Raw genomic sequence first — 27,050 nt, 5'->3', positions numbered from 1 at the left:
CATTGGACAAGATGAGGTATAGCACTGCGCCTCAACTGACACGGAGGATTTTGTCCTCCAGCAAAGGCCACCGAAGAGCGCGTGCAGCCTACGGTCCGTTTACTCTGCGGGTTGCCGTCGCGCTTGAGAAAGGATGCACTTCCGAATGGGTCCAGCTGCGTTAGACAGCCAAAGACGACTACATACCATTTCACAGCACCAACCGGCCATGTCCCTTCTCCCAAGCCGCACAGCGCCTCCGGGTCATTAGGGAAGCATATCGCGCGTGTCTTTGGGTGGGAGACAGCTTTGAATGGTCAACAGGCGACACCCGGCCGCAGACGGGGCACATGATGCCACGATGCATACTCGGACGTACAGATATGCAGAAGCAGCAAGCTGCTTGTCACAGACTCTTGTCAGCCTTCTTTTCCCCTCTCAAGCAGCCACCCTGGCTCTCTCGCAGTGGACCTGGTTTATGTGTCGTGCTCTGCAGCCATGAGCCCCAGCCGCGGTTGGTCGAATGTACCTACAAGTACATGTATACTCGTACACGGCAATTCTGCCCCCATATCCTCATGATCAGACAATGTTACTGCGGCATCATGGCATCGGACGGAGAAACGCCAAGGCGCGACCGACGGCGGCAGGACGGCGCGAATATTCCCTCATTATATCCTGCGCTCTTATTAATCACATTGGGGGTGTCACCCATCCCAGACCGCAGCGTCCTTGTCCTGCTGCGACAAGTAAAGTGACTGAGGTCAGCTGACAGACCAGCTGCATCTAACCAGCGGGATGCAGACAAAGGTTCACAGCCCCTCCGGGGGGGAAGAGTAAGAGAGTGACGGGGACGGAGAGGCATAGAGAGACCAAGTGCTCTGCTCATTGGCGCGTGCCATCTCGCAGTGCGGCCCAATTGCATGCGTAGGAACCTATCTAGGGGGACTGGTTCCACGACATCATTGCGAGAGAGAAGGCGGTTCGGTCATGCCGCTTGCCATATTCGACTGGGGAGTTGATGTCATTGTGGAAATTTACTAGGTTATTGCTATGGCCGTGCGCAGCAAGCATTGAACGGACGAGCCTGGCCAAAGAGAGGCTGCGGCAGGCTGCGTCAGTCGGCTTGGTGTCTTCCGTTTTGTGCCTGAGCCCGTGCCCAACTCCGTCTTGAGTTCACGGTCTGATGGTCTCAATCTGCAATGTGATGTCGGCGCAGGTTTGAGACTGTCGTATAAGAGTGGTGCCATGGCGCCCAGCCCACCTCGCCAGGGGCGGCTTGTGTAACTGGGCTTCGAAGCCACCTCATTCGAGTTCAGGGTATGCCATGCTTCCCGTCCCGGATAAAAGCACTGAGCAACAACAAACGGTAAAGAGGAGAAGGAGGAGGTGAAGGATGGCAGGAGGTGGGAAAAAAGAAACTGAGATCAACGATGACCAATATTCCGATATGCCAGCCATTACAAAAAACGCGCAGGCCACGTGGTGAGAAGATTCCGAATGCGTGGGGATGTCTAAAAAAAAACCACCTGTGTATCAAAGAGTAGTTTTGCATTGCCCAACTATGCCCAAGTCTCAGAAGAGGTCCACACCCTATCAGGACCGCCAAGACCTATCTACATCACAGCACATTACAAGTACTTTGAGTCGTTTCTCAGCTACTCCGTGTTGTGATGACTTGAAACTGCCAGACTGAACAGCCTATAGTGCTATACGAGGGTGCTTAGCGCTACACTCGCTCCGGCTGGTCAGAGACAGCAGTCAGAATATCTATGCGGACGGAGATAAGGAAAGAGTTTCTCCTCGAGGGCTCTTGACCACGTTCACTCGGTCTGAAGCCATTCGTTGTCCTGAGTGGTCGAGATGAGATTGAAACTGATAGCCTGGGCAACGGAACTGGCACTTGCATCCGAACCGCCAGTGTCTTAACCAGGGACCGCAAGGACAGCCGTGTAGAAGGCAACGGGCTGACAAGGTTGTTGACCGCGCCAGAGTGCTAAGCACCTTGGCCCTAGTCCGGGGACCCGGTGCCGGTGACTATTTTCATGGTATGTACTTGGTACTACTCAAGCTGGGACTAAACAGAGAGAAATGGCGGTGATATGCTTACAAGTTGTAGCAGTAGTAGCATGTTTTGCGGGTCTTGACATTTCACCAGAGCGCGTAAACAAGTGCGGTAGCAAGATGGATAACAAACGTCAATCACCAAACAACCGAGCCACACTGGGCTCGCCCCCAATCGGCGACTCGCCGCCCTGCACAGAGCAGTGCCGGGTACCAGTGCTAATGCCACCCATTAATCTGGTCGATGAGCTCCAGACAATGTGCGCCACGGCAAGGGACGAGGGTCTTGCAACAGCCCAGAGGGGGGTGTCCAGGACCGGGACTGAAGAGTGATGCGCCCATCTCGTTGCAGGGCCAAGGGACCCCCTGTATAAGAGCTTGAGAGAGGCTCTCGATGTGGAGTCTGCACGTCTTCCGGCACCTCTGCCGTTGGGACCCAGAGTGTCGGACACGCTCCAAAGTACCTCTGGAGTATCTTTTCCCAGGCTCCTGGCCCACTGGACGGTTCTTGTCACCAAGGTTTTCCCTTTCCTAGCTCAGCCAACCTTGCCTGGCGCCTCCTACTGACCCGGACAGGTGGTCCGGAAGCCTACGAAGAACTAATGGACTCGAGGGTATGGTCCGAGGCATGGCGTTGCATTCGCCGCCGTTGCATTCGCCGTTGTACTCAGTAGCGGCCAGCCCATCACGCCTTTGCGCGGCAACAGTGCCGCCAACGGAGCCATTTTGCTGGCGGCGAGATAAGAGGACGAGGGTGACGTGTTGGAGGAACATGTTTCGAGCGCATTGCGCGCTCAATTCAAATTCAATCCCATGCCTTGTCGCAGGGTTTTTGGTCACCGGCTGCACGGGGTGCATACAGGCAAATAATACCCTATACCTCTTGCTGATGGTAATTGGTCACCTTGAGATTTCCCGCTTACTGTGCGACCTTAGGTCCATGTATGTCTATTTTCATGTCCTCACCGAGCCAGAGGCAACGAGGGAGTCAGGGTAAACATGGTTGTACGAGTACGGACCACACGGAGTTGGCGGTATTGGTGGTACGTGGCGAACTAACATGATGCGGAGATACGCTCACTACCAGCTGGGCAAGGGCTACTACCGGTCAACGAGAACTTGATTTGATTTCCTCCCTTCCCCCCAGGCGTAACATACGAGTTATAGTACGAGTACGTTGGACGGCGAACCGCCAACATCGCCGATTGCACCTAAACCATGTTTAGCTTGTCTCTGCCAACGTTATTACGGCCTCCGCGAAATGGCCCTGAGGAAACCCGGACCGTCAAAAGGTAAGGGGGCAAATACGTACCCCTTATTGCCTTGCTGGAGACCTGAGATACGGGGCAATCTTGGGCGGAAAACTTCTTCCCACTGATGCTAGCATGGAAAGCCACTTATGGGGGTCAACCCTACCAGCCAGAATTCATGTGGGCGCATGCATGTCATGCAGCTTGGGGAAGCAAAAAGCAAGCCTGAAGCCCAACCCTATTTGCCGGGCAGAGAGAGTCAGAAGATCGTGACGAAAGGAAATATCGCCAGGGACAGGAACGGCAGGTAAAAAAAGTTCCTCGATTGACTTTTTTCTTTTTTTTTCCTTTTTCCTTTTTCCTTTTTTTACGGCGGCATGCAAGGGCCGTCAAAAGGGTTGCCGCATGGACCACGGGATCAACATTTTGTGCCTTTTAGAAACCCTGGTCATGGCTGACGGCGACTCCTCGTATGCTCGGAATGTCAGCACTGCTGCAAACACTTGAGCGAGACCATCACCACAACAGTGCGTTTCTGTGTTACCCAAGATGCACTGCACGGCCTAGGATCAAAGCTCACCTACTTGCTACCGCCAGCATTGGGCAGCGGCGAGCATGCCAAATTATGCCCTATGCCTCTTTTTCACACCCACCCCCTCCAAGTCATTTTTTGGGGGCGCCATTCTGAGACCGAGACTCACCGCCAAATCGCTTGCCTTGCCTCGCCTCGCCTCGTGATCCTCATCGACTGATTGAGCAGATCCCATCTGGCGGCCCTGAGCCGGCCCTGAGCCTGCCCTGGCCCGCTCTCCCGCCAGATTTTCTTCGTGTCTGTCTCAGCCAGTGTCGTCATGGCCAAAAACTAGTGCAGGGACCGCTGCCCAATGATTCAACGCATATCACCGACGCCAAGGGTATCGCGGTTTCGGGGAGCCCTCCCGTTCTGCCGGCGACCAGTCCACACGTCCGGTTGAGCCAATCCGTCTCCGCTGGCGCTGCCAAACGGCGAGCGCCATCGGAAAGGGCTTTCACAGAAAGTGTGGCAGAATCTTAAAAGACTCCTCACATGCCATCACTTAGCCGTAGCGCCGCATGGCGCCCCCTCCCGCGGAAGCTGGCAAAAGCTCGGTGGGTTCGAGCTCGAGAAGCTCTGATTGGGCCGCCAGGGGTATAGGAGTGAGAAAAGGGGGACAGCCCACGAATCTATCGACCCGGCGAACCGGATTCCTGATCTTTTGCCTAGCATGTCACTCGAATTCCGGCCGTTTCAGAATCGCTTGCCCAGTAAGTCGGGTCGCGGACCCCCCTTAGGGCTAGTCCTGTTGTCAGAGCTTCTCCAGTTCTTCTCATGGCCTTGTTGCCACGCTACCACCTGGGTAATGCTATACCGATCCAAGGCTCTCACAGCCTAGCAACCTCTTACTTCAAGGTACAACGCTCCGTAAAAAATGGTCGTTGTCTACTACGCACCCATGCAGTGCGCTACCCAGTCCCAGATTGATTACCGCCATCCCGGCATCTGGTCTAAGAGACAGTGAGCAATGCCGAGCGTGCGGCCAGTAATAAAGGGGGTTTGGGCAAAGGAGACTAGAAAATTTTTTTGCGCTTTACATCCGATTGTACAGTAAGGGAGGGAGCACAAACACCGAGTCCATGCACCTACTCCGCACTGAGATGGGAAATTGCCCATATTACCCAAGGCGGGGATCCGGATGCCAAACGGGGGGGAGGGCATTCAATGCTCGTACTTTGCCAGGCGGTTAAGTCGGATAAGACCAATTTTTTGCGGTGCGGCTGAGCGGTGCCTTCGCCGTTCGTGATCCTTTTCTCGGGCGCATAATGCAAAACCCGGTTTCCCACCTGTATCAAAACTGCATGGATCTCGGGCTTCAGGGTGTACGAGTACGGTGTGATTGGCGTTAGCCCGCGGAACGAAACAGGTACTCGAAGCTACTTGGCATGATTTTCGCCTTCAGCTTCAAGCTCCTTTTACAGCTTGCTCTAAAACGCCCAAGCACGTGGGTCCAGGCCCTTTGACCTCGTTTTCAATTTTTGTTCTCGAAACTTTCGAGTGGGCACACTTGGCTGGAACTGGATCTAGGGCGAAGCTCCGGTTCCATTTGGGCTGAAAACGCTAGCAAGATTCGAAGCATTCTAGGTCGGTGAGTCCACTCCGGGGAACGAAGCCGTCGAGCTCCGGGCAAATGAGAATTGTGTCGATATTGGCGCTAGGCGTCGGCCGATACGGCTGCAAGACTACCAACTGGGTTCCCGAGCTGTGGCTTAAATTGATCGTCCAGCCTGGGAGGTGTTGCGAGCTCTTCTTCCTGCTACGTACGAGTACATGTATGTACTATGCTTGAATGCCTAAATGGTATGTAGGAGCGCACCATTCTTGTATGCGTCACATGGCCAGTTTCGTACTACCAAGAAGATGCAGATGCATTGGCGTCCGTGGCAGCTGTAGCGAAGCAATATCGATGATTCGTTCACTAACCGCAAGGATGCCCCAGCCAAGATAATGTGGTCTTCGGTACGGCGTTGGGTACAAACCGTGTGTGTGGTTACACTCTGGATGTCGAACGGTCTGGTTTGGAGATATCACTCGACACACACACGCCCATGGCGCTCTCGAGGAATGCAGGCTGCTAAGAGTTCCGGCATTAGGCGAGATGAGAAGTTGAGCGGCCAGTCCCGTCAAAGCCACGATGGACCTAGAAAAGATTGTGACGAAAATTGTGACGAATACGGTGTATGGAGTACCGTATTTCTAATCGTCTGGGATCAGCCTTACGGTCGATCGAGTTCTCGGTTACAACGCCTGTTCATAGGCAGTTTTGCAGCAATGTTAAGGTCAGATTACGTTCAGGTCAGATTCCTCCGAAAGCTGTTCTGCGGGGTGTGAATGAGGTTGCCATCGCCTTTCGGACAACTGGATGAAATATTCTATTTCGAAACACGTTGGGACATCTGGTGGGCTGACTCTCGCATGCCGATTGACGTCCATTGCCGCAGCTGCTGGTGTGATCTGCACGCGGTGCCATTACAGCATGAATATGAAATGCACGGCCATGCATCGCATGCAAGTGTCGTCGAATCTGTGCTAATGAATAATGCCACCATGCCACCTGTCTCGGCTACGCTTGATATTAAATCGAGTATCATTATTGAGTTCTCGGTGGTATTCTATACCAACACCACCAGTACCTGTACTACTCGGTATACACCAGACGGATTGTGAACCTGGATGCTTCATACGTGATCGTGCATTCTGATCCGTAGGATTTGGGGTCCACTGTCAGCTAGGCCAACGTGCTCACGGCGAGCCAGTTGGGCAACTCACTCATCGTGGTGCTGCTCAAGACCCATGTCTGCGTGTGCTGTACTTAGAGGTTTGCCCAGAAATCACGAAGGATTGCCGGGTATCAACTGGACTTTGTGATAATACTCGTAGTGCTTGGCCGGAGACCAGATACATGCATACCTGCACGGTCTGCAAGGCCCCTTCGTAACGCCATTCTCAGAAGCACTTGGTTCTTCAAGATCGACCGCCAATGCACTCTACAGTATGACTAGGCGCGGGCGTAAAGGCAGCCCTTGTCGATGGGGGCAGGGGCCGCGCAATAGACCGATACGAACCTGGCCCTTGCGCCTGCTCCATTACGGAGTGCGTTTGAACTTCATCGCCTCGTGATCATAAGCGGTCACAAGGCTGGTTGATTCTCCCTGTCCTGTCCTTTTTGTTCTTCCCTTGGACGCGGAAAGTTGCTTCAAATGGAAACAGCAGCATTAGCAGTGCTGGAGGATCTGCCATCGGCTGAGAACCAACGATAATAACTCGCTTGTGCATTCGCAGGATTGCGACTGGGTAGAGAGGTTTGGAGTCATCCCATCCTTGGTTCGCACATTATTGACTCTCGAATTGGTTGTCCTGAACCAGATGGGCTGATACGCGACTGGGGGGGGGGGAAGAGCGCTCTTGCAACAGTCGTGCCCAATCAAACCGCCGTTGATCTGCAAACGCGTCCAGCTCCAGCCGCACGGCAATATCTACGACGTAACCGTTTAGACAGAGGCCTGTACTCGGTACTTGGGTGTTTGCTGGCGCATATCTGTCTGTATTTGGTACCAATGATGATATGACGGAGCGGGCATTCCCGGTGCCTCCTTGCGTGTGGGCATGAGTCTAATGCCCATGAATGCTCCGTACAAATATACACCCGTACCAATCGTCAATACATACTTTATGCTCCTGGTTCTGGGAGCCTGCGCAAAGCCCCGGGATCTGTGACGAGGATCATGTTTCTGGGACTGCTGCTCCTGGCATGCCTGTCTGTACTCCGGACAGGCATTCAAGCAGACATATGCTCCGTATTACGGAGTACTCCGCATAACGCTCCGTACAGGCAAGGCGTTTGTAAGCATTTGCCTATTCGAACTGATTTGTTGAGGCATAGGAGGCAGGCCAATTGCGATGCATGCAGGACTGTCAGCCGAGTCTTGTTTTTTTGATACAAATCACCCTTTTGGTAATATTTGTAGAGTCAGACGAGCCTGATGTGTCATTTTGCGCAGAAAAGTCGATAAGTGACCGTTGCGACGCATGAAGAAAAGTACGAGCAGAAAGGTATTTACTCCGTCCTTGGTAGACAAAGCTGTTTGAGATTACCTTGGCTGACTGTATTTGCACAATTTGCCTTAAATATCTCCTAGCAAACGAATTTCAGCTTTCGACCAGGTAAGGTTGGCCGCCGGCCTGCGTTTGCGATGCGAAAGTACAAGGTGCATTGCTCTCATCCCAGTTGCCTCTTTTGGTCTTGTTATCAACGCATTGCTTCTCACCATGGCTGCAATTCACACAAAACATTCTTTGTAAAAGCCCCGGTTGTGCCGGCCTGGAACCTCTTTGCCTTGTTCCATATACAAGGTCTGTACATGTAGGCATGCCCAAGGTATGCCATGACAAATAGGCTAGGCAGTAAGTTGCTCTCTCGCATCCATCACTTCCCGTTCTCATGCATGTCGACAGATATGTGTTGTGTGTGTTCGCTGCCTGTAACACTTGGTTCGCTATATACGCATAAGAGCGTAATATAAAGTGATCCGTACATAAGTTGCGGATTTGACGGCACCGGGAGCGGTTGATTTCCACCCAAGTCACCCAATGATGGGCTTTATACGGAGCATACTCCGGAGCTCCTGCAGCTGTTCGCAGATTCAGCGCCTCGCTAAGCTGACCACTCATTCACCGGTGAGTGGGTAGATGGGTATCGAGAGTCGATGCCCTGCCCGCGAAACCTTCTACTCTTTGCCCCTCCTGCATAAGGGAAGAGGGGCACAGCGGCTGTTTTGCGCAATGAGTCTGGTGATGATCGACCTCATCATGCGTCGCCAAGAGGTGCTGAGCCGTACAGGATCCTTAGAAACGGAGTTTGTGGCCTACAGGCTTCCTCACTCAGCATGCCGGAAACACAGGCGCATGATCCCTGAATGGAGAACTCTCTACCCGATGAGATTGACTGTGGGATTGATTGGTCTCGTACAGGACATCCCTGTTCAGCTGGTGGTCGGGGTAGGTTGGTAGGCTACCCTTGATGCACACGCACCCCGTCCATCACATACCTACTTTCACAACTAGCTGCATCGGGCGAGCTCCCTTGGAACCAAGGTAGAGTCAAGTACCCTGGGGCCCGGCGAATGGGGTGAGTCAGAAGGGCGAGATGCAGAGCCAAGCCTGTGGCTGATGCGATATCGAGCGTTTTTGGTGCCTTGCTGTTTGATAGCCGTCAGCTGTACTCCATACAGGCATGTACGAGCATGCACAAGCAAAAGGCTGAGTACTCCATAAACATCGGAGGAAAGGTCCAAGTTGGCCTCTTGCATGAGGTGACGGGCGCGTTTGTCTCGCCCCCAGGAAAATTGCGACGACAATGGATGCAGCCCTAGCATGTCGCATTGATACAGAGCTGCAATGAGAGACTGCCATGAGGGGGCCTGGGGTGAGATCCCCGCTCAGGGCTCGCTCTTTTGCTTCTCCTGTCTTTTGCCCTTCTTTTTTTTGGAGAGGAGGAAGTGGCAGAGCTGCCGCTGCAGTGCGCAAGAGCGTTCCTTTTCACATTTTACGCGAGTTTGCTGTGGGTGTAAGACGCTAGACCTGCTGGTGTCACACGACATGAAGTTGGGAAGCAATATTAGACGGCATTTTGAGGTATTTTGAAAGCCCCCTCGTCATGGCCAATTGACAGCTTTTATTGACCGTGAACACCGCTGTTTCCCAACCTGAGAAGCCCTCGTTTACGGAGCTCCGACCGATACAAACGGTGGCATCAACGGAGCAGAGTGCGGACAACTTGTAAGATTCAGCATGAGTCGTGATAGCGTGGGAGCTGTTTTTGGTCTGGCACACTCTCGGATCCCGACAGCGCGGTATGCATCGCCTGGGCTGGTGGGAACGGGCCGCCGTGGCTCATAGCGCTGGAGCCAGGATTAGAGATGGGCCTGTTGCGAACAGCCACGAAACCGCGTTAAAAGAGAGAGGGATGTGCGGAGCTCTCTTCCTAGTTGCGAGGGGGTTGCGCGCGCGCGCGCGCCTTGTTACGAAGTACAGATGTACAGTAATCCAGGGCTGACCCCGTCTGGTCTGGACAAACTGGATGGTCAATACCGTAGAGAGGCATACACCCCCCTGGTAACAGCAGCCGCCGCCAGGCTGGTGTGATAACGACAGTGATGGCCCAGAGCTGGAGGGCCCGTGTCTAACCCAGGCACAGGCCCTGTATACAATAGTCCGTGTACGGTAGCAGCGTTGGTAGAGTAGCACTCGCTCCCAATAGTCTCCGACGTGTAACACGGCTAGAGAATACGGTCAAGGCGGCATGCGTATGTATGTACGAGGTACCCGTAAGCTCCCTTCTTCCAAACAGCCTTGCACAGCTTCCCCACGTATTGCTTCCAGGCAGTCACTGCACATACTTGTGGCTTCCCCATGCTGGGAAGTGGGTGAAACAACCAATCGGACCCATGGCCATGCTGCCATGTGAGATTTTGAGATGTGCGATTTGGGGTCTAGGGCTCGCTTTACAGGCTATCTGAAGATGCCTTTTTTGGTCCTGGGCGGCTGGCTATCCGCGGCGCCGGCGTGACGTAGGCGGCGTCAGGCGACCAGATCTTATTGTTTCATGGGGGCTCTTTCAAGCAGCTGGAGAGGCAGGACGAGATGGACTGGTCCAGGGGGATCTGTTTGCGGCTGTTGTTGTAGCCGGGCTGATGATTCGTGACTACTCCGCGGGCTGGGCTATTGTGAGATACCGAGGGTCCACAACGCGGGCCGGGCGAGGATCCCCATGAAGCCCTGTCCGAGCTGGACGATCAAGGCGCAACTCCTGGATGCAAGCGACGGCTGAGCGCGAGAAAGGTGAAAAGCTTGGGCTGGGCATAGCGTAGAGGGCGCAGGATCGTGATATGACCTATGGTCGGGCTTTTGCCTCTCGAATCTGCGGACCGGCTCGCATCCAATGCCAAGTCAGGGCGGGTCTAGTCTGGCCTGGCCTGGCCTTGGTCTTGGTCTCATCTCATGGGCTAGACGAGGGGCCGAGCTGAGCTGCCGCGCCGCCATCCCATATCATTACCTCATCTGATTGTTGTTTCTGTTGCCATAGCTATGCAGTAGGTCAGCAAGCTGCTACTTTCGTACCACCACCACCTGTATGTTACATGTAGCTAATTATTATATTCACGCAAAACGTATTTGGGCTTGGTCTGCCACGAACCTGGCCTTGATAGCCGCCAGCCGCCTAAGAGAACTGGAGGTGCATCTCCGAGGGAGGGCGAGAGCCGCTGATGGGGGGCCGTGCGGGATTGACGACGGTGAAGCAAAACAAGACGGAACAGAGCATGAACAAGGCAAGGCAAGGCAAATCAATGACAAGGTGAGTGGAAAGAAAACTTGGAAAAAAAAAAAGTTCGAGTGAAACACTGAAGCCGCAAAAGTGGGCAGCCCGGGTGATTGCCTTAGCCGATGCGTCCAAATCGCACTACTGGGCAGGCGCCGTCTCCACAGTGAACCTGCGACCTGCACTTCATAGCAAAATTCGCAGAGTCAAGCTCCCAGGACAGGCATCCAGACGAATTCTAGGGCGAGCATCAAGGCAGACGGAACACGCCCGATACCAGGACGAGAACAAAAAAGAAAAGAAGAAGGAAAAAGCACCCGGACAAGCACCGGACGAGATCGCCGCCGTCGCAAGCTGGTTTGGTCTAGTCCACACAGGTGGCGCCGCGGAAGACGACGAGACGTGCTTTGTACAGCAAACAAACTGCAGCCAGGCGCACACCTGTCCATCGGTCAGTCACACCTTGCAAGTCTCAATGGGCAGATGGTCTAGTAGACGGCGAAAGAGCCCTTGAGAGAAGCGGCAGCGAACGCACACGCCCCCTCCCTTTCTCCCTCTGTCTCTTCCTTTAATTTCCCTTCCTGGATATTCCTGCTTTGAACTTCGGCTCATACGGCTAGACGCAGACGAATCCACGATAACGCCGCTGGCCAGGAGCTGCGAGACTCATTCCCGACCCGCCTGAGCCTCGATAGGAACAAGGACACCGCAACAGGCGAAACGTCATAATGGCGGGCAAGAAGAGCCAAGACAACAGCAAAAAGGCCGCGGGTAACGCGCGCAAGGCGGACAGCGCCGCGAAGAAGAGTGCAGCCGCAGAGGCCGAGCGGGAGATGGCTGAGGGCGAGAAGTGGCAACAAGGAGCCAAGAATAACTCGAAAAAGTACGTACGAATACGTGGCACGATGGCGCATAACATGGCATCGCTACGCATGCCTAGTCTGCACTCGCTCGACTCATACGGCTGGCTACGTGTCCCAGGTTCTTCCCGTTCCCGTTTCCCCCTTCCGCCATGATCCACACCTGTGCCTCTCCCCCTTTACGATGCCCACCGCCCTCTGGTAGTTTGCTACCAGTAGCTGACATTGGCTTTCTCCAGGGAAGCAGAGGCCGCCAAGAAGGCCGAGGCCGCGGCGAAGAAAGCTGAAAAGGACGCATTGATGAAGGAGGAGGAGGCTAGCCTGAATGCCCGTTCAGAGCCTAAGAAGTCTAAGACCGCAGTTAAGAAATCTCGAGGTCTGGACCTGTCGCAGCTTGATGACGACAAACTTGGTGCCCTCAGTGCCTCGGGTATCGACAACGCCCTCGATGCTCTGTCCCTTACAGCCGGCGGAGATGATTCCAAGATTGACCAACACCCCGAGAGGCGATTCGCTGCCGCCTATCACAGATACGAGGAGCGAAGACTCGCTGAGATGAAGGCGGACGGCAGCGGTACTGGGCTTCGACTGGAGCAACGCAAGCAGAGGATTAGAAAGGAATTCGACAAGAGCCCCGAAAATCCCTTCAACCAGGTCACTGCTTCGTACAATGCCTCTCGGGACGACATCAAGGATATCAAAGCCCAAGAACTTGGCAAGATTGAGAAGAGACTGGGACACTGAGACTGCCCAGTTCTGATGTACGAATACTTGGAGCGCCCTTGAAAAGGCTACGACACTCATCCAATTGGTTATACTGCCTTGTATAGATAATAGGGTTGCAAAGAGTGAATCGGACATTGGAGACGAAAAAAGGCCTAAGAAAAAGCCCAATTGACTACATTCTGCAAGCAAACACTTCAACTTATGTACTCATTTATTGTCTGCCAACGGTTCTTTGAAAACTTGGAATTTCTTGTTACTTTGCCACCCCGCGGTGCGAAATTCCACGACGAGTGACGTCTCAACCCCGCGGTAATTGCTACATCATTTTGTTGAGTTTGCGCGGCAGAATATCTCACCGCTCATCTTCACCGCCTTCGCATCCCGGTTGCCCGGGATTATGCCAACTCCTTGTCCTTTGGCCGTGTTGCGAGAACTAGTGACGAGTGCACTTCCCGATTGCATCTATGCGATAGAAAATAAAGAAAGATTCGCTGGCCGATATGACTTCTCTCGCCTTGGGGCATCTGCCCTCGCTGTGGCGACAGCACTTGCTATCGGAATTGTGAGTAGTGCGCGTGCGAGAATCAAGTGGAAGAAGCCGAGGAAGCAATGTAAACACGCTTGACGTCAAAGCTAACCAGCCACCGACAGCGCCGGTTTGAAGCAGGCGTGCCCCGAAGGAGTATTTGTTAGTTTGACTCCTGGTGATCCGTCGCTTTGGTCAGCGGTGCTTTTCGTTCGTCATGGTAAGTCTTGACGAATACCGTCTCTGTAATGTTCACTCTAGCTAATCTCTAATTCTGTTGAAAGGCCCCTATGCTCCGGCTGTTCTCCGATTTCAAATCTTGTTTCCCGATGCCTACCCCCGGGCTCCGCCTCTGGTCACCTTTTCGACCGACATCTTCCACCCTCTCATCACTCCTCTGACAACGCACATGTATCCTACGAGTGCTGAAACCGACGGGAGCACTGCCGAGAGACCAAGGTTACCTCCTGGGGGCTTCAGCTTAGAGCACGGATTTCCAGAGTGGTTTGGTGGTTCCGCAGCTGGAAGCCGCCACGGTAGCCGTGATCGAAGGGGCCCATCGCCATCAGCATCGTCTACCAAGTCAGGACAGTCTTCGAGCGACAAGCCACCGATGGTACCCCCCAAAGACGACGTGCCGCGGTATATGCAGACAGATCAGAAGACGATATCGACATATTCCCTGTTAAAGTACATTCGAAGCTCTTTTGATAAAGCTGAGGTTCTCGATGCGGTACCTCTTGCTGCGGCTGGAAACCCCGGAGCTTGGCATGCGTGGCGCACACATAGGCGCAAACAAAGAAAGGCGCTTAACGAGAATATCAAAAGTAACAGGCTGAGCAGACTAAGTATTCTCAGTGATCTGCAGCCAAAGGAGAATGCCAGCGAGCAGGGTGATGCCATTGCGTTTGACGTAAGAAGCATAGCCTCTCAGTCCACTATGGCCACCATGGCTAGGGAGCCTGGGGAATGGAATTGGGACGGTGTCTGGGAGGACAGAGTCAAGAAGGGCGTAGCATCTACCTTGACCGAGTCAGTGCTATACGGTGCATCGGGAATCTCCGACGATATGGTATGTTGTGCAATTGTTGTCATGATTCATGATTCTTGTGTAGTATGTCTCGCTAACCGTGAACTTCATCTAGATTCATTTCTTGGCGCTGGAGGAGGGAACTATTGAAGCCGTCAAGGGCAATCTTCGTCGAACACTGGATGCCTCGGTATGACGTTGTCTTCGTATCGTCTTTTCCCGTCCTTACGATTTTTTGTTTTGGCACACATGTTTTGCAAATAGCCAGTCATACACTTTTGTTACTCTCTTCCAACACCTCATATTCCGTACAGGCTTTAATGATTCGTACCACAGCATCTGAATTTTGGGAAAAGGGCTGGCCCAATATAGTTGATATCAAGATTGTATATTGTTTTCGAGCTTGCGCATATAATTGTTGCTTGAATATCTCCATGTATATTTGTCCCTGCTGATATTGTGTCATATTACCTGAGGTACCTACCTGTATATACCAACTATTAGACATCACCTATCGATATCACGTTATTCTGCAAAACGTAGCCACGAAGGTCATTGCTCTTGCTGCTCTTTTCGTATTATTGAATTTATGCTCTGCACCTTCCTCTCCCTCATGTCAATCGCCCAGTACGTACTCATCCAACTTCTCCGAATACTTGTGTACTCTTTTCTCGAATTCTCTCCATTGTTTCTTTCACCATGCAAAATGATTCTACATTAGCAGCTATCAGTCCTGCCAAAGACAGCCCTTGAGTCATCTGGGAACATCCAGCTTCAGTTATCGCCTTTCTTGCCGTTGTTGTTTTTAAAATTATTCTCGTTGCAGCATTTGTTTCCACCGCATGCCTACCAGTGTATTCGTACAGATCAAACTGGGGGTTCCATTTTACGCATCTACAGAGGAATCAATCGCCAGATCCCAATATTGCATAACAGGTACAGCTCCGGCATCTATCACCTGCCGGATCAAAGTCTGAAATGCATCACGATTTTCCAGGTCGCAGATGCAAGACTTGACTTCCATTCTTAGCTACAGCGCTGACCGCTCCCTCTTTTCTAGCATGGAACACATGGAGAATAAGTCATCAGCTTGTTTTGAGCCCTCTACATCGAAAGATCGAATACTCGTGAAAGATAAACCGAGTCCTCTCCGAATCATCAAAAGATGCCGTGGTAAAAATGGGTACAGCGCGAGGAATTCCAAAGACAGCTGCTCGCCATCGTGTTTTGACATTAGCCCGATGAATAGCCCACCTGGGGCATTAATGTGGTCTGAAGATGGGACTTTAAAGATTCCAAGACGGCGGCCAAAGACTATAATCGAAGAGAAGTATATGAACGATACGGCACCAGATTCAAGTCGATCTTCACAGAGGTCAAGCTTCGGTCACAGTACGGTGATTAGGGACAACAATGACAACATTAACGAACAGGATAAAAAGCATCGAACCCCATCATTTTTTCGTTACCCAGTTAAATTTACCACCTTTCGACGAAAGCGACATAGCGGTCAAAGCAATTTTGAAGATACAAATGAAGATGGTACATTGTTGAGGTGTATACCCCTAAAGGAGGGCAGTGTGCGGCTTGATTCTTCCTCCCGAGCAAGCTCAAGATGTACAAATTATGATCCGAAGAGTGCCTATTGTTCCATGGACTCATCTTTATTATCCGACTCTTCACTACCGGAGAAACCTGGTCTTGTATTGTCCCCTTATATCCGCGTGGTATCGGAAACGGTGGGAATATCCAAAGGTCAACAGCACCTCTGGGCTGCGGTCGAAGTAAGCGGCAGACTCTCCACGGCCAGAAACGAGCCCGAGACTAAACCCCAGACCACGCCGTGTTTAGATCAAGGTTTGTGGTCTACCATTTACATTCCCATGTCTGAACTATGCTGCCGAAGCGTACGTCTTCACTGTCAAAGCTCTAATAAATTGACATAGATACTTGCTTGAGGTTCGGCTATCTCTATGACCTCACGGTAGACATACTACCCACGCCAAAGTCATCTCTGCTTCAAATCACTTGTCAGCAGCAATTTCCAATGTAAGTTCATATGATACATCCAAGCGCTGAATATTGAGGTAAATTAACACAATGATTCCACATATAGCACCATGTTTGCAGGATCGAGTGTTCTGCTTCTCGTACATGTAATGTGTCAGTTGGGGATAGGATCTTCTTCTTCACTCTCCTTTGCACCGAAACAGCACAAGCATATCAGGCAAAGATCAGACGAACTAATGGAAGATCTCGAGCTGCAACTTGGAGATTCTCTGATGACTTATATGAGTATACGTGTGTCTTATTCACACTCTGCATTCCCTTCCAAGTCGACGTCGGAAGGGGTAGTTGAAATGTCTTCGTTCCATACCAAACTCAGCACGACTGCGGAAGCAGCCATAACACCGCACAATGCGCTCTCTCCATGGTCCCCTCATCCAAGACCGGTCAAAAGTCAGTTATTTCCACTGATTGAACACCACTGGGGCCCCCAAAAAGCATTTGACGCGATGCGACAAATGTTGGCGCAACGCTCTGCCTTAACTCCAGAGCATGACAGAGCTCTAACAGAGGGTTATGAGCAGAATACGGCGCGTGAGCGTCTACATCACTCTTACACTCCAACAATTTCTCCGAGGCAAACTAGCCTCCAAGGGATGCAGCAGATGAGAGTAAAATCGCGCCCTTCAAGTCACCCTCTGCCAGTGAAAAGGGTGTCGCATGACTGGGGAGTTAGAAGTAGGGGAGTATCGGATGGGAGAATTCCCGAAAGAGTGAGATCCCCATATGTCGACTGCAACGGGGATGGAGAAGATGACAAAAGCGGCAAGGGTCAAGGTCAGAAACACGGAGCTACAGGAGATAATGGGAAGAAGAACGCCAGTCTTTGGGCTTGGGCGACGTGGTTTTAGCATCTTGTTTGACCCCTTTCAAACGAAACATCTGTTGACTACCAATCAAGGGAAGGTGCCGTTTACGTTTATTAACATGTATTAAATGGTTATGGAAGGGGCGTTAGGTTTTTGTTTGTTGTACAAGCTTTTATTCGTTTTTTTCTTTGTATGTATAATTTCTTTTCTCTAAGCTTTCTTACATGGCTGGACTTAGTTCAGCTCATCTTTCCATGGAATAGAGATTTGGGCTCCCTTGCGAGACACGGTAATGGCCGCGGCCTTGTTAGCCGCTCTGATTGCAGTGTCAATGTCGAAGTCGCCTGATCCGGCGCTCACGACGGCCAAGGCGTATGATCCAACAAAAGTATCGCCCGCAGCAGTGGTGTCCACGACGTCAGCCTTGAGGGCGGGCACCAGGGCCGATTTGCTATTCTTGGTGGCATAGTAGACACCTCGGCCGCCGAGGGTGATGATGACGTTGCTGACGCCTCGCTGGATGAAGAGGGCGCCGACTCGCTCAAGGCCGGCAAGGTCGTCGAGATCCGACTCTTGGCAGCCAGACAGGATAGCGGCTTCGGTCTCGTTGACTACGAGATGGGCAAGGTTGTGGTAGGCCTCGTCGGGGAGTGTCTTTGCGGGCGCTGGATTGAGAAGGACGGGGATGCCGGACTCGTTGGCGGTGCGGAGAGCTTTCAAGACGGTGTCAAAGGGGATCTCCAGCTGCATGATGAGCAGATCCGGACGAGGGCCGGGAAGGGTGGAGAAGTGCTCCGGCAGGAGGGTGTGGTTTGCCTCCGCGGAGAGGATGATGCGGTTCTGGCCTGACGGCTCGTCGACGACGATGATGGCGATTCCCGTCTTGCCGTCTTCGCGGACGGCGACGGCCGAGGTGTCGACGCCGTAAGAGGTCAAGCTGGAGATGAGCTGCTGGCCATATGTGTCGGAGCCCACGGCGCCGATCATGGAAACATCGGCGGCCGGGGCGGAGAGGTCAGAGGAGCGGGAGAGCTTGCCGCAGGCGACGGCCTGGTTGGCGCCCTTGCCGCCGGGAGATGTGTTGAAGTGGTTGGCGGTGAGGGTCTCGCCGGGCAGAGGGTGATGGGGGACATAGGAGACGAGGTCGATGTTGAGGGAGCCGAGGACGGTGATTCTAGGGCGGGCCATGGCTGCTGGAGAGAAGGTGGAAGCTTAGCTTTGCCTTGGGTGTTCTTTGGTGGTGATGTGATAAGTGAAGCTTTCAATGGCCAGTCGTTGAACCAGATCAATCCACGCGATTTCTGACAGACGCTGCCTCTCGAGTTTACAACCAGGTAGATATCTGGATAAGGCTATGGGAATATGGAATGGGTTCGTATGGGGGAGATGACAGTTAGACGACGGAACCCAGTGATGGCCCTCCTTTGATTGATACTGCAGAGCAACGAAATGTTTAAGGTAGGTTTATGAAAAATGGCGGGGTGCCGCCATGCAGATAATCCAGAAGCTGCCCCTCCACACCCTCCAGAACGCCCCAGTTTCTAAAACTGTTTTCGGCCGGTGCCGAGTCATGCAGCTCTTTGCGACCCCTAGTTTCCATGTGCTAAGAGTTATTGGAGGCGCTTTGTCTGAAATAGGCATCATAGGCTACCATTGCCATTCTTTGATCATCTGGGGAAAGTTCTGCCTACGTAAGCAAGCCGAACGTCACAATCTGCTGTTGGCACAAGCTTAGTAGGTACTCGTTTTTTTTCTCTCTGTGACGGCCGGGTCCGAGTACGGAGCCGGGGGAAGCTGGCCCGGAGAGAGCCGAGCTCGGGGGTTTGTGTTACGTCTTAGGTACATTCCTTCTTTGATCAGATGTCACGATCCGGTGATCGAGTTTGCACCAAACAGCAGTTTGTGTGAAACAACATGCAACTGAAATGCAATCTTCCCCGTGGGCAACCAGCCTTGGAATGGCGTACCGGTCAACAGACGTTGTATATAAAAATATAAGTGGTTGGGCTTTTCTTGTCTATTCCCGGAGCGTGCCGCACAGCACAACGTCTTCGCCGAATGGGTGCCATGATACATGCGAGAGTCTCGCAACCGGAAAAGGAACTCCTGCTGAGTCGGTGACCCGGTCTGGAGACACAACCACGCCGCCTTGTCCCAGCCACGTCGGCGCAATCGTCACAATGACCGAGTCGATCAGGTTGTGGTAAGCAGGATCGAGGAGCGAATTGATAATCTGGCCGCCGCCCTCGACCATGACGCTGTCCAGATTTTCTGCCTGGAGAGCGGTGAGAATGTCGTCCCAGCTGAACCGTAGTCGAGCAGTTGCTTCTGATCGGGTAGTGGGCACATGAATGTATTTGCCTCCATGCTCATGAAGCAGCTCAACACTCTCGGGAGGCAGCTTCGAGGCGTCTATGCCAGTGAGGACAAAAGGAGCAAGCCCGGCACCGCTCCGACACACTTCAAAGACTTTGTCAGAGCGGCGTGGCGTCCATCGAAGGTTGGCGTCAATGATAATGGGCCGAGGCTGGTGGGAAGCTCCTGCAATCCGGCAGTTGAGAGCCGGATCGTCTGCCAACACCGTAGACACACCAACAAGAATTGCTGCGTGCCGGGTCCGTAGGTAGTGGGTCATGGCCTTTGAACCTGGGCCAGACAGACGAGTGCGGACTCCGGGCGCCAGTGACAGACTGGAATCGAGTGAAGTCGCAAAGGTTAACGTGACAAAGGGGCGTGACCTTGAGGCATCCTCAGAACTCGGTGTTGGGGGTAGGTGAGGTTCGAGAAGAGCCGCTGATTCGGCGGGAAATGTGAGTTTCTCAGCCATGATGATGTTCGTGCGGAAGAAAATGACGATGAACGCTGAGCAAAATTGTAGTGGACAATGACAGAAGAGAGAAAGTGAGAATAAAAGGGAAGCAGGCGGAAATAGAGAGAGATTGTTGCAAGCACGGAAGTGTGTTGAGCTAGGTACTTAAAGGTGCAAGTTTTGGTGTATGTATACGGAGTACAGTGGGGCCTAAAATCTCACACGTCGTTCCCACTGTCTCACACAGTCTTGCAGCTCCGATATAAGAGCAGGCTGTGAACAAGCAGAATAACAGACCCAAAAAGATCTTGAGATACGTTTGAGGATGCGAAAAGCTTCTTTGGTCATGAGCATCAGGCATATTTGCAGAAATTGGGCACAATAGAAGTCTCTGGTGACTCTTTTCACTGTGTAGATTCAGGTTAATTGTGTCAAGGCGGCTTCAAGGTCGTCTTCTTGTTACGTATAGGGATTCCGTCTTCATCAAATTCAGCCCATTCGAAAAATGTACACCCATCTTTGTCAGGGATGGCGCTCGCATAGCACATCCAAAAGTATTTTCCATGGTTCTCTTTTTTTCGCTGCACAACACGCAGCACGCAAGGAACCTTACAGTGACATCTTGGTGTAAGGGAAGGGTGCATCTCTGCCCGATAGTCTCGATACGTGATGTTGATCCGCTTGTTCCCTGCGATGGGATGTGGATCGATGGACAGTGCTGGGGAAATAGAATGCTTCCACTCTTCTTGCATCTCGGCATGCATCACAAGGAGAGAGTTATGTGGCAGGTGAATTGATATCTGACCCTCGCCGTCTGGATCATCTGGGCGTTTCGTTTCCGCATCTCGCGGTAGGATTTTGCGCACACGAAACTCCCGTGCAACGCCCAGGGAGATTGATCCGATAACAGCTCGGGGGCCCAGGTATGTAAGATGATCGCTATGCCACCCTACGTTCTGTTGGGCTCCAGCGTAGCAATTGACAAATGCGGCGTTTGGCACCCATGGCTTAGATGGTTGATGTCTCAGTTTTTTGCCTCCAGGGTATCTAGTCTTGATGCGAGTTTGGATCTGCTCATTGACTGTCTCTTGGACGATTGGTTTTACTTTAGCAAGTGCCGGCGTGAGTTTGCGTACATCCTACAAGACCACAGGAACCATCAGCTTTGTGCCAATTCTGACGAGCGTACAAGGGAGTCAAATTAGCCAGGCTAACAGAAAATAAGAACTCACATTCAGCATGCCTCCATTATAAAAATAATCATGCTTTTGCTCCTGGATCTTTTCGAAAGACTCGAGAAATAAGCATGAAGTGTGCGGGCTGGCCACAATATTCTCGAATAGCTTGAATGTGATTTGCTCAAAGGATTTGGCTTCGTCTAACAGCTCTCTCAGGAGGTCATCCGCAAGCTCACTTGGGAGAAAATTGTGTATAATGGTACATGGAGTATGCTCTGCAACATCTTCCGGGTCATATAGGTGCAGTGTGCTTCCCTTTTTAGACTTTGTCTTTTTCTTGGGCGGCGATAATGATCCATCACTGGGTTTTGCATATTGTCTTAGGGACTGCTGGTGTCCTATGACAGCGTTCTTCCTTGCTCCTGGACGAAAGGATTTGAGAGATTCTGACGCATTGCTGACGGAGCCATCGTGGGCGAGGAGGACATCCAAAAGAGTTTCCTGTTCAATTAGAGGGTGTAATGAGGATAACATGGCGAGCTTGATCTCGGTCGACTCTTCGCCATCTTCCACATGTTCTAGGGTTGCTTCCGGTTCCCGTTCCGGTGTAGCATTTACATGGGTCGATTTTCGCTTTGGGCGCGTGAGAAAGGCCTCCATGGAGATGCCTAAAAGCAACAGATATGCAGAGAAAATATTACAGAAAAAAAGAAAGAAAAATATCACAAAGCTCTAGATCTATACAAAGGTTAAATTTTCATGAAAAGATGGATAAAGTAAGTGTAATGGAGAAAATCATGCGCGATCAGTCCACGACAATTAACGGCAGGCGTGAGGCGTGACATCGAAAGCAACACGAACCCACGTGATCCACTTTGTCCAAAAGTGGTAAAAAGATTAGGGAGCCTCGATAGATCGATTTAAAATGCATTGATTCATACGAAAGTGATTCCACGTCCATCAAGCAGGGGAAAGGAGAGTAGAGGTGAGGCTGCCTGATCACCATCCGAATGCTCAGCTGGTCGAAATGTCTGGTGAAAAGATCGATGCAATTGAACGGGGGAACCGTTGGCGATCTTCATCGCAAGACGGGATGCATCAATTCTCGATACGTCAAGTATTTCTATAAAGCCACATGAGACTTGATAGAGAGACTGATGCATCCGAGATGTTAGTTTTTACATAGAAGCCGTCAGTCCCTCGAGATTTGTTTTTTCCGTGTGTCGCCAACATCACTCACTCACTCACTACCTTGGTTTCTAATTTAGGCCTAGGTTAGCACGTTTAAGCAGCACTCCAAGAATATGGGGAAAAAGCTGGCGGCAGATCCCAGGGCCGAGGCACATGTCAGATTAAGCGGACCTCGACATGCAAACCGAAACCAAACAACAGCTCACGGCTGGCAGCGGATCACTTTGAGAGCATTCATTTTCCGTCCATTGGCCATACCACAATACCTCTATCCCAGCATATCATTTCATTTCCATCTCTGAGCCTGCTCTTGAGCTTAGATGCGCCTTTGAGGCGCTCCCCTCCCCTCTCCCCTCCTCTTCTCCTCTCCACCAGACGAAGCCGAAACCACAATGGCCGCCATGCTCGAGTTCCGCACCCAAGGGTTCAATCCCTATGCGGTCAAGTACTCGCCCTACCACGACTCCCGAATCGCCGTCGGAACAGCCGCCAACTTTGGCATCGTCGGAAACGGCAGGCTGTTCGCCCTGGCGCTGACGGCGCAGGGCATCCAAGTTGAGAAAACGTGTGTTTATATATATGCATCCAAGAAGCTCGGCTCTCTTCAAAATGGAGCATGTACGTGTTGGGAGTTGACTTGAGGCTGACCAAGAGGGCTTGCAAATTTGCGCCGGTAGATTCGATACAAACGATGCGATATACGACCTTGCCTGGTCCGAGATCAACGAGAACCAGCTCGTGGTTGCTTGCGGCGACGGATCTCTCAAGCTCTTCGACATTGGCATGAAGGAGTTTCCCATTATGATCTTCCACGAGCACAATCGCGAAGCTTTTGCCGCTGCTTGGAACCCCATTACCAAAGATACCTTCATCTCCAGCTCATGGGACGGGACCGTCAAGATTGTACGTCTTGATAGATGATATACACTCCTTTGCTTTTCTTTATACTTACAAACCATACCTCTTCTAGTGGTCACCTACCCGTCCCTTCTCCATCAAGACCCTGCCCATCGGTAGTTGCACCTACAGCGCCTCGTTCTGTCCTTCCAACCCCTCCCTAATCTCAGCGGCCTCTTCCGACTCTCACCTCCGAATATTCGACCTGCGAATGCCCTCGTCCGCCAAATACCACCTCGCCGCGACCGTTCCCGTTCATGCACCCCCAAGCCATCCCGGCGCCATGCCTGCCGGTGGCCCGCCCTCCGAAATCCTCACGCACGACTGGAACAAGTACCGAGACACCGTCATCGCCACCGGCGGAGTCGACCGGCTGATCCGAACCTTTGACATCCGCAATCCTAACGGCGGGCCGCTCTCCGTCATGCATGGCCACGAGTACGCCGTGCGGAGGCTATCATGGAGCCCCCACGCGAGCGACGTTTTGATCAGCGCCAGCTACGACATGACCGTGCGGCTGTGGAACGACGCTTCGAATCAGCCCCAGGGACCTGTCCCTACGGCCCAGCCCGGCGCGCAAATGGGCATCATGAACAGGCATACGGAGTTTGTCACGGGCGTCGACTGGTGTTTGTTTGGCGCTGGCGGCTGGGTGGCTTCTGCTGGTTGGGATGAGAGAGTTCTGCTGTGGGATGCTAACCTTTTGATGCACCCGCGGTGAGAAAAAGGAGAAGCGAGATTTGCATTAATCGAAAGAGAAGGAATACAAGAAAGCACGCGGTTCTTTTATTTTGATACCAGGGGCATATATATATGTATATCTATCGAAAGAACCACCTTGGGGGAAATTAGTGATATCCTTGAAAAATAGAGCGTCATGTAATGGTGCCATCGTGGTTGGACTCACCCAACAAGCTAGAAACGTTGACGAGTTTCACAATTCAGAGTTTCCAACTTCCACCAGTGAAATTACGTCTTCATATATCATTACGATTGTGAGAATTGATTGTGTTTCATGTGTGAAATACAAGTCATGACTATACTATAGAGTAAACCAATATATATCATTACATGCGTCATGATGTTTTGTTACAAAGAAATCGAGGAGATTTGTCCCTTTTTTTGTCCCGTCCCGCGTCTTCCAAACTGTAGAACCCAGTAACACCGTAGAAAAAAAAAACGATAATGTACAAGCCGTCTATATGGATTGAGTTTTGAAACATGTAGCCGTAAAATACCACGCCTTATCCAGCAGAGCACCTCACCCTGAGCAGATACAAAGCGTCAAAAAAGCGTAGAATAGTGAGAGTTTTCGCTGCGTCTTGTAAATGCAGCCTTTGTTGTGCCCTCAAGCATTGTGTTTAGAAAAAGGATTTTACCACGAAGACTCAAAGCCTCCGCCGCGTCGGTCTCCTCGGCCACCTCGGCCCCCCCTACCGCCCCGGCCGCCGCCCCTCGAAAACGGTGGCGGCGCATCACGGTGCGCACGTTGTCCCATCTCAGCGAATGGATCAGAAGAACCGCGACGCTCGAAGCGACCTCCGCTGCGACGGCCGCCCCTGTGATCGCCTCGCCTGTCATCCCGATGCATTCGCTCACTGTGGCCGTCTTGGATGTTCAATCCAGATCTCAGCAGGCCTTGGTTCTTGGCCCAGCTATGTGAGACGGCGGGAGGCTCTGGCCAACCCCAGCCCTTGACAGCCCAATCGTTCAAGTCGTCAACAAGGTCTTCTCTGTCGGTAAGTTGACCACCGAACAGCGAGGTGTACGCGCTGGCCATCATTTTCCGGGGGAGTGCCTGAATGAGAGCCTTTGTCTCCTCGTGGTAAGCGGGCAGCTCTTCCACAGCATTGATGTCAATCTCGGCACTCTCAAGTGTTTTGTTTGGCTTCAGCGGAAGGCCTCGCAACAGCTTTCTGGCAGAGTTTGCCGACATGGGGGGCACAAACAACCAGCCTTCACCACTCTTGTTCTGTCGTCCGGTACGACCCAGTCTGTGGATATAAGATTCGCGCTCCCTAGGAGCATCAACCTGGATGACGTGAGTAACATTGGGGAAATCCATGCCACGAGCTGTGACATCTGATGAGAAGAGAATTCCAGTCTTGGAGTTTCTGAACATGTCGGCCGCCTTTGTCCGTTGGAATTGGGAAAGCTGAGACTGAATGGCAAAGGTGGGGATTCTCAGCTGGCCACTGTGCCTCCGCTGGTAGCCAAGTTCACCGGCAAGCTCGACCATGGAGGTTGTGTTGAAGTAGACGATGGCCTTGAAGGGGGGCAGAGTAGGATCCTGCTTCGCAGCCGCAACCTCACGGTCGATCAGCTCGAACAGTGAAGGGAAAACGTTGGCCCAGCTCGAGACGGTGACAACATTCTGGGGGATCCTCTCGTGGGTGAGGGTTTCGTGCTCAGGAATGGTCTGAACGAACTCGAAATCGTGGGGGCGAACCATCTGGCGGGCAAGCTGAATGACGTTATCGGGGATGGTGGCAGAGACCAGCATCGTCTGTCTGACCTTGTCCTTGGGCAGGTAGCTCTGGATTGAGTTGAGTTCTTTTTCGAAACCAACATCAAGCATACGATCGGCCTCGTCCAACACCAGCGCAGCCAGCTTGGGAGCATCAATGCCGCTGTTGGGGTCCTCAAGAAGGTCATTCAAGCGGCCTGGGGTGGCCACCAGGAGGTGGCATCCTTGCCGCTGTGTCTGACGCAGCATGGCAGACTTCTGAGTACCTCCAACAGCAGACTGAACAACCAGACCGGTGCGTCTGCAAAGTCGCTTCGCCTCGGTGGCAATCTGCTCGGCGAGCTCACGAGTTGGTGACAAAACAATGCCGCGAATATCATCAGATCTAGCACTTCGTGATGCCTTTCGTGTGGCCAATGTCGGGTCTTCTTCGATCATGCGCTGTAGGAGAGGGAGCAAGAAAGCAAGCGTCTTTCCAGTACCGGTCTTGGCTTGAGCAACACTTGTAAGAATAGTCAGCATGATGATTACTTGAGTAGACATCATCTCTCTTCCTCCTCTGTTTGACTTACATGTCAGTTCCCTTGAGGGCCGGGTTGATCGCTTTAGATTGAACTGGGGTCATGGTGTCGTATCGCATATCCTGGGTGATTGCATCTAGCAAGTTGCGATGAACTCCGAGTGTCTCTAGGTCTCGGAACGACGAGATTTCGCCAACTGCCTCATTTTCGGGAACCTTGCTCTCCGCGACAGCAGCATCAGCGCTGTACAGTCTGTTGAATTGCGCAAAGCTCTTCAAAGGCACTATTGAACGAGATAATGAGACCGGTGCAGGAAGAGTTGCTGGAAAGGCTGCGCGAGCGCTCAGCAGCTTGGTGCTTGAAGTCGCTGCGCGGGCCAAGCCGCCGCATCGTCGAATTCCGTTCCGAAACATGGTGATGTCCGCTTCTTATATAAAACTCCAATCAACCAAGAGGGCAGAAAGTAACAAGAGCCCGACGACACAGTCAAGTGCCCTTCGGATGAAGGAATATCGGAAAAAAATCGACAGAGAATGTCGCGTGTTTCCTCCAAGTTCCGATGAAGCTGCTTGGGATTGTTTTATTTTTTTTTCTAGACCTGAGCCCACTTAACGGCAGAAAAAAGTTCGACCCCTCCAGCAGCCGTTCTCAGTTAGGAAAGGATATCGATAAGACTAAGCGCAACTATACCGTAATAGGCTAGCTGTCTGTCATTCAATCATCAACAAATGATGCTTCTGCGTTAACTTCAAGCCAGCAATATCCAAGGTAATGCAGCCAATGT

The 27,050-nt window shown here is 52.1% G+C and overlaps 8 protein-coding genes across 8 annotated transcripts; 3 read left to right on the top strand and 5 right to left on the bottom strand.

Annotated features, from left to right (window-relative positions):
* Positions 1–2,177: 2,177 nt before the first annotated feature.
* T069G_01513 (uncharacterized protein) lies at positions 2,178–2,817 on the bottom strand (the record flags this gene model as incomplete). The annotated part of the gene is made up of 2 exons (XM_056168723.1): positions 2,178–2,550; positions 2,612–2,817. 2 exons carry the CDS (start codon positions 2,815–2,817, stop codon positions 2,178–2,180), a joined length of 579 nt encoding a protein of 192 aa, XP_056034039.1.
* Positions 2,818–11,913: 9,096 nt separating this feature from the next.
* T069G_01512 (coiled-coil domain-containing protein) lies at positions 11,914–12,789 on the top strand (the record flags this gene model as incomplete). Its single annotated transcript, XM_056168722.1, has 2 exons — positions 11,914–12,068; positions 12,285–12,789. 2 exons carry the CDS (start codon positions 11,914–11,916, stop codon positions 12,787–12,789), a joined length of 660 nt encoding a protein of 219 aa, XP_056034038.1.
* Positions 12,790–13,271: 482 nt separating this feature from the next.
* On the top strand, positions 13,272–14,523 carry T069G_01511 (ubiquitin-conjugating enzyme domain-containing protein; the record flags this gene model as incomplete). The annotated part of the gene is made up of 5 exons (XM_056168721.1): positions 13,272–13,333; positions 13,423–13,517; positions 13,582–14,203; positions 14,255–14,369; positions 14,443–14,523. 5 exons carry the CDS (start codon positions 13,272–13,274, stop codon positions 14,521–14,523), a joined length of 975 nt encoding a protein of 324 aa, XP_056034037.1.
* Positions 14,524–17,437: 2,914 nt separating this feature from the next.
* T069G_01510 (pfkB family carbohydrate kinase domain-containing protein) lies at positions 17,438–18,391 on the bottom strand (the record flags this gene model as incomplete). The annotated part of the gene is made up of 1 exon (XM_056168720.1): positions 17,438–18,391. The coding sequence occupies one exon, from the start codon at positions 18,389–18,391 to the stop codon at positions 17,438–17,440; it is 954 nt and encodes a 317-aa protein (XP_056034036.1).
* An 829-nt stretch (positions 18,392–19,220) lies between these two features.
* On the bottom strand, positions 19,221–20,030 carry T069G_01509 (uncharacterized protein; the record flags this gene model as incomplete). Its single annotated transcript, XM_056168719.1, has 1 exon — positions 19,221–20,030. The coding sequence occupies one exon, from the start codon at positions 20,028–20,030 to the stop codon at positions 19,221–19,223; it is 810 nt and encodes a 269-aa protein (XP_056034035.1).
* A 413-nt stretch (positions 20,031–20,443) lies between these two features.
* Positions 20,444–21,850, bottom strand: T069G_01508 (2OG-Fe(II) oxygenase superfamily domain-containing protein; the record flags this gene model as incomplete). The annotated part of the gene is made up of 3 exons (XM_056168718.1): positions 20,444–20,529; positions 20,626–21,151; positions 21,245–21,850. The coding sequence occupies 3 exons, from the start codon at positions 21,848–21,850 to the stop codon at positions 20,444–20,446; spliced, it is 1,218 nt and encodes a 405-aa protein (XP_056034034.1).
* Positions 21,851–22,773: 923 nt separating this feature from the next.
* On the top strand, positions 22,774–23,999 carry T069G_01507 (uncharacterized protein; the record flags this gene model as incomplete). Its single annotated transcript, XM_056168717.1, has 4 exons — positions 22,774–22,946; positions 23,059–23,284; positions 23,352–23,394; positions 23,449–23,999. The coding sequence occupies 4 exons, from the start codon at positions 22,774–22,776 to the stop codon at positions 23,997–23,999; spliced, it is 993 nt and encodes a 330-aa protein (XP_056034033.1).
* Positions 24,000–24,653: 654 nt separating this feature from the next.
* Positions 24,654–26,679, bottom strand: T069G_01506 (DEAD/DEAH box helicase domain-containing protein; the record flags this gene model as incomplete). The annotated part of the gene is made up of 2 exons (XM_056168716.1): positions 24,654–26,247; positions 26,318–26,679. The coding sequence occupies 2 exons, from the start codon at positions 26,677–26,679 to the stop codon at positions 24,654–24,656; spliced, it is 1,956 nt and encodes a 651-aa protein (XP_056034032.1).
* Between the last annotated feature and the right edge of the window lie 371 nt (positions 26,680–27,050).

Source organism: Trichoderma breve, chromosome 1 (genome assembly GCF_028502605.1).
Source record: "Trichoderma breve strain T069 chromosome 1, whole genome shotgun sequence".
Taxonomy (NCBI): Eukaryota; Fungi; Ascomycota; class Sordariomycetes; order Hypocreales; family Hypocreaceae; genus Trichoderma; species Trichoderma breve.
The sequence above is the reverse complement of the archived record's forward strand: the minus strand, read 5'-3'. Positions and strand labels throughout refer to the sequence as shown.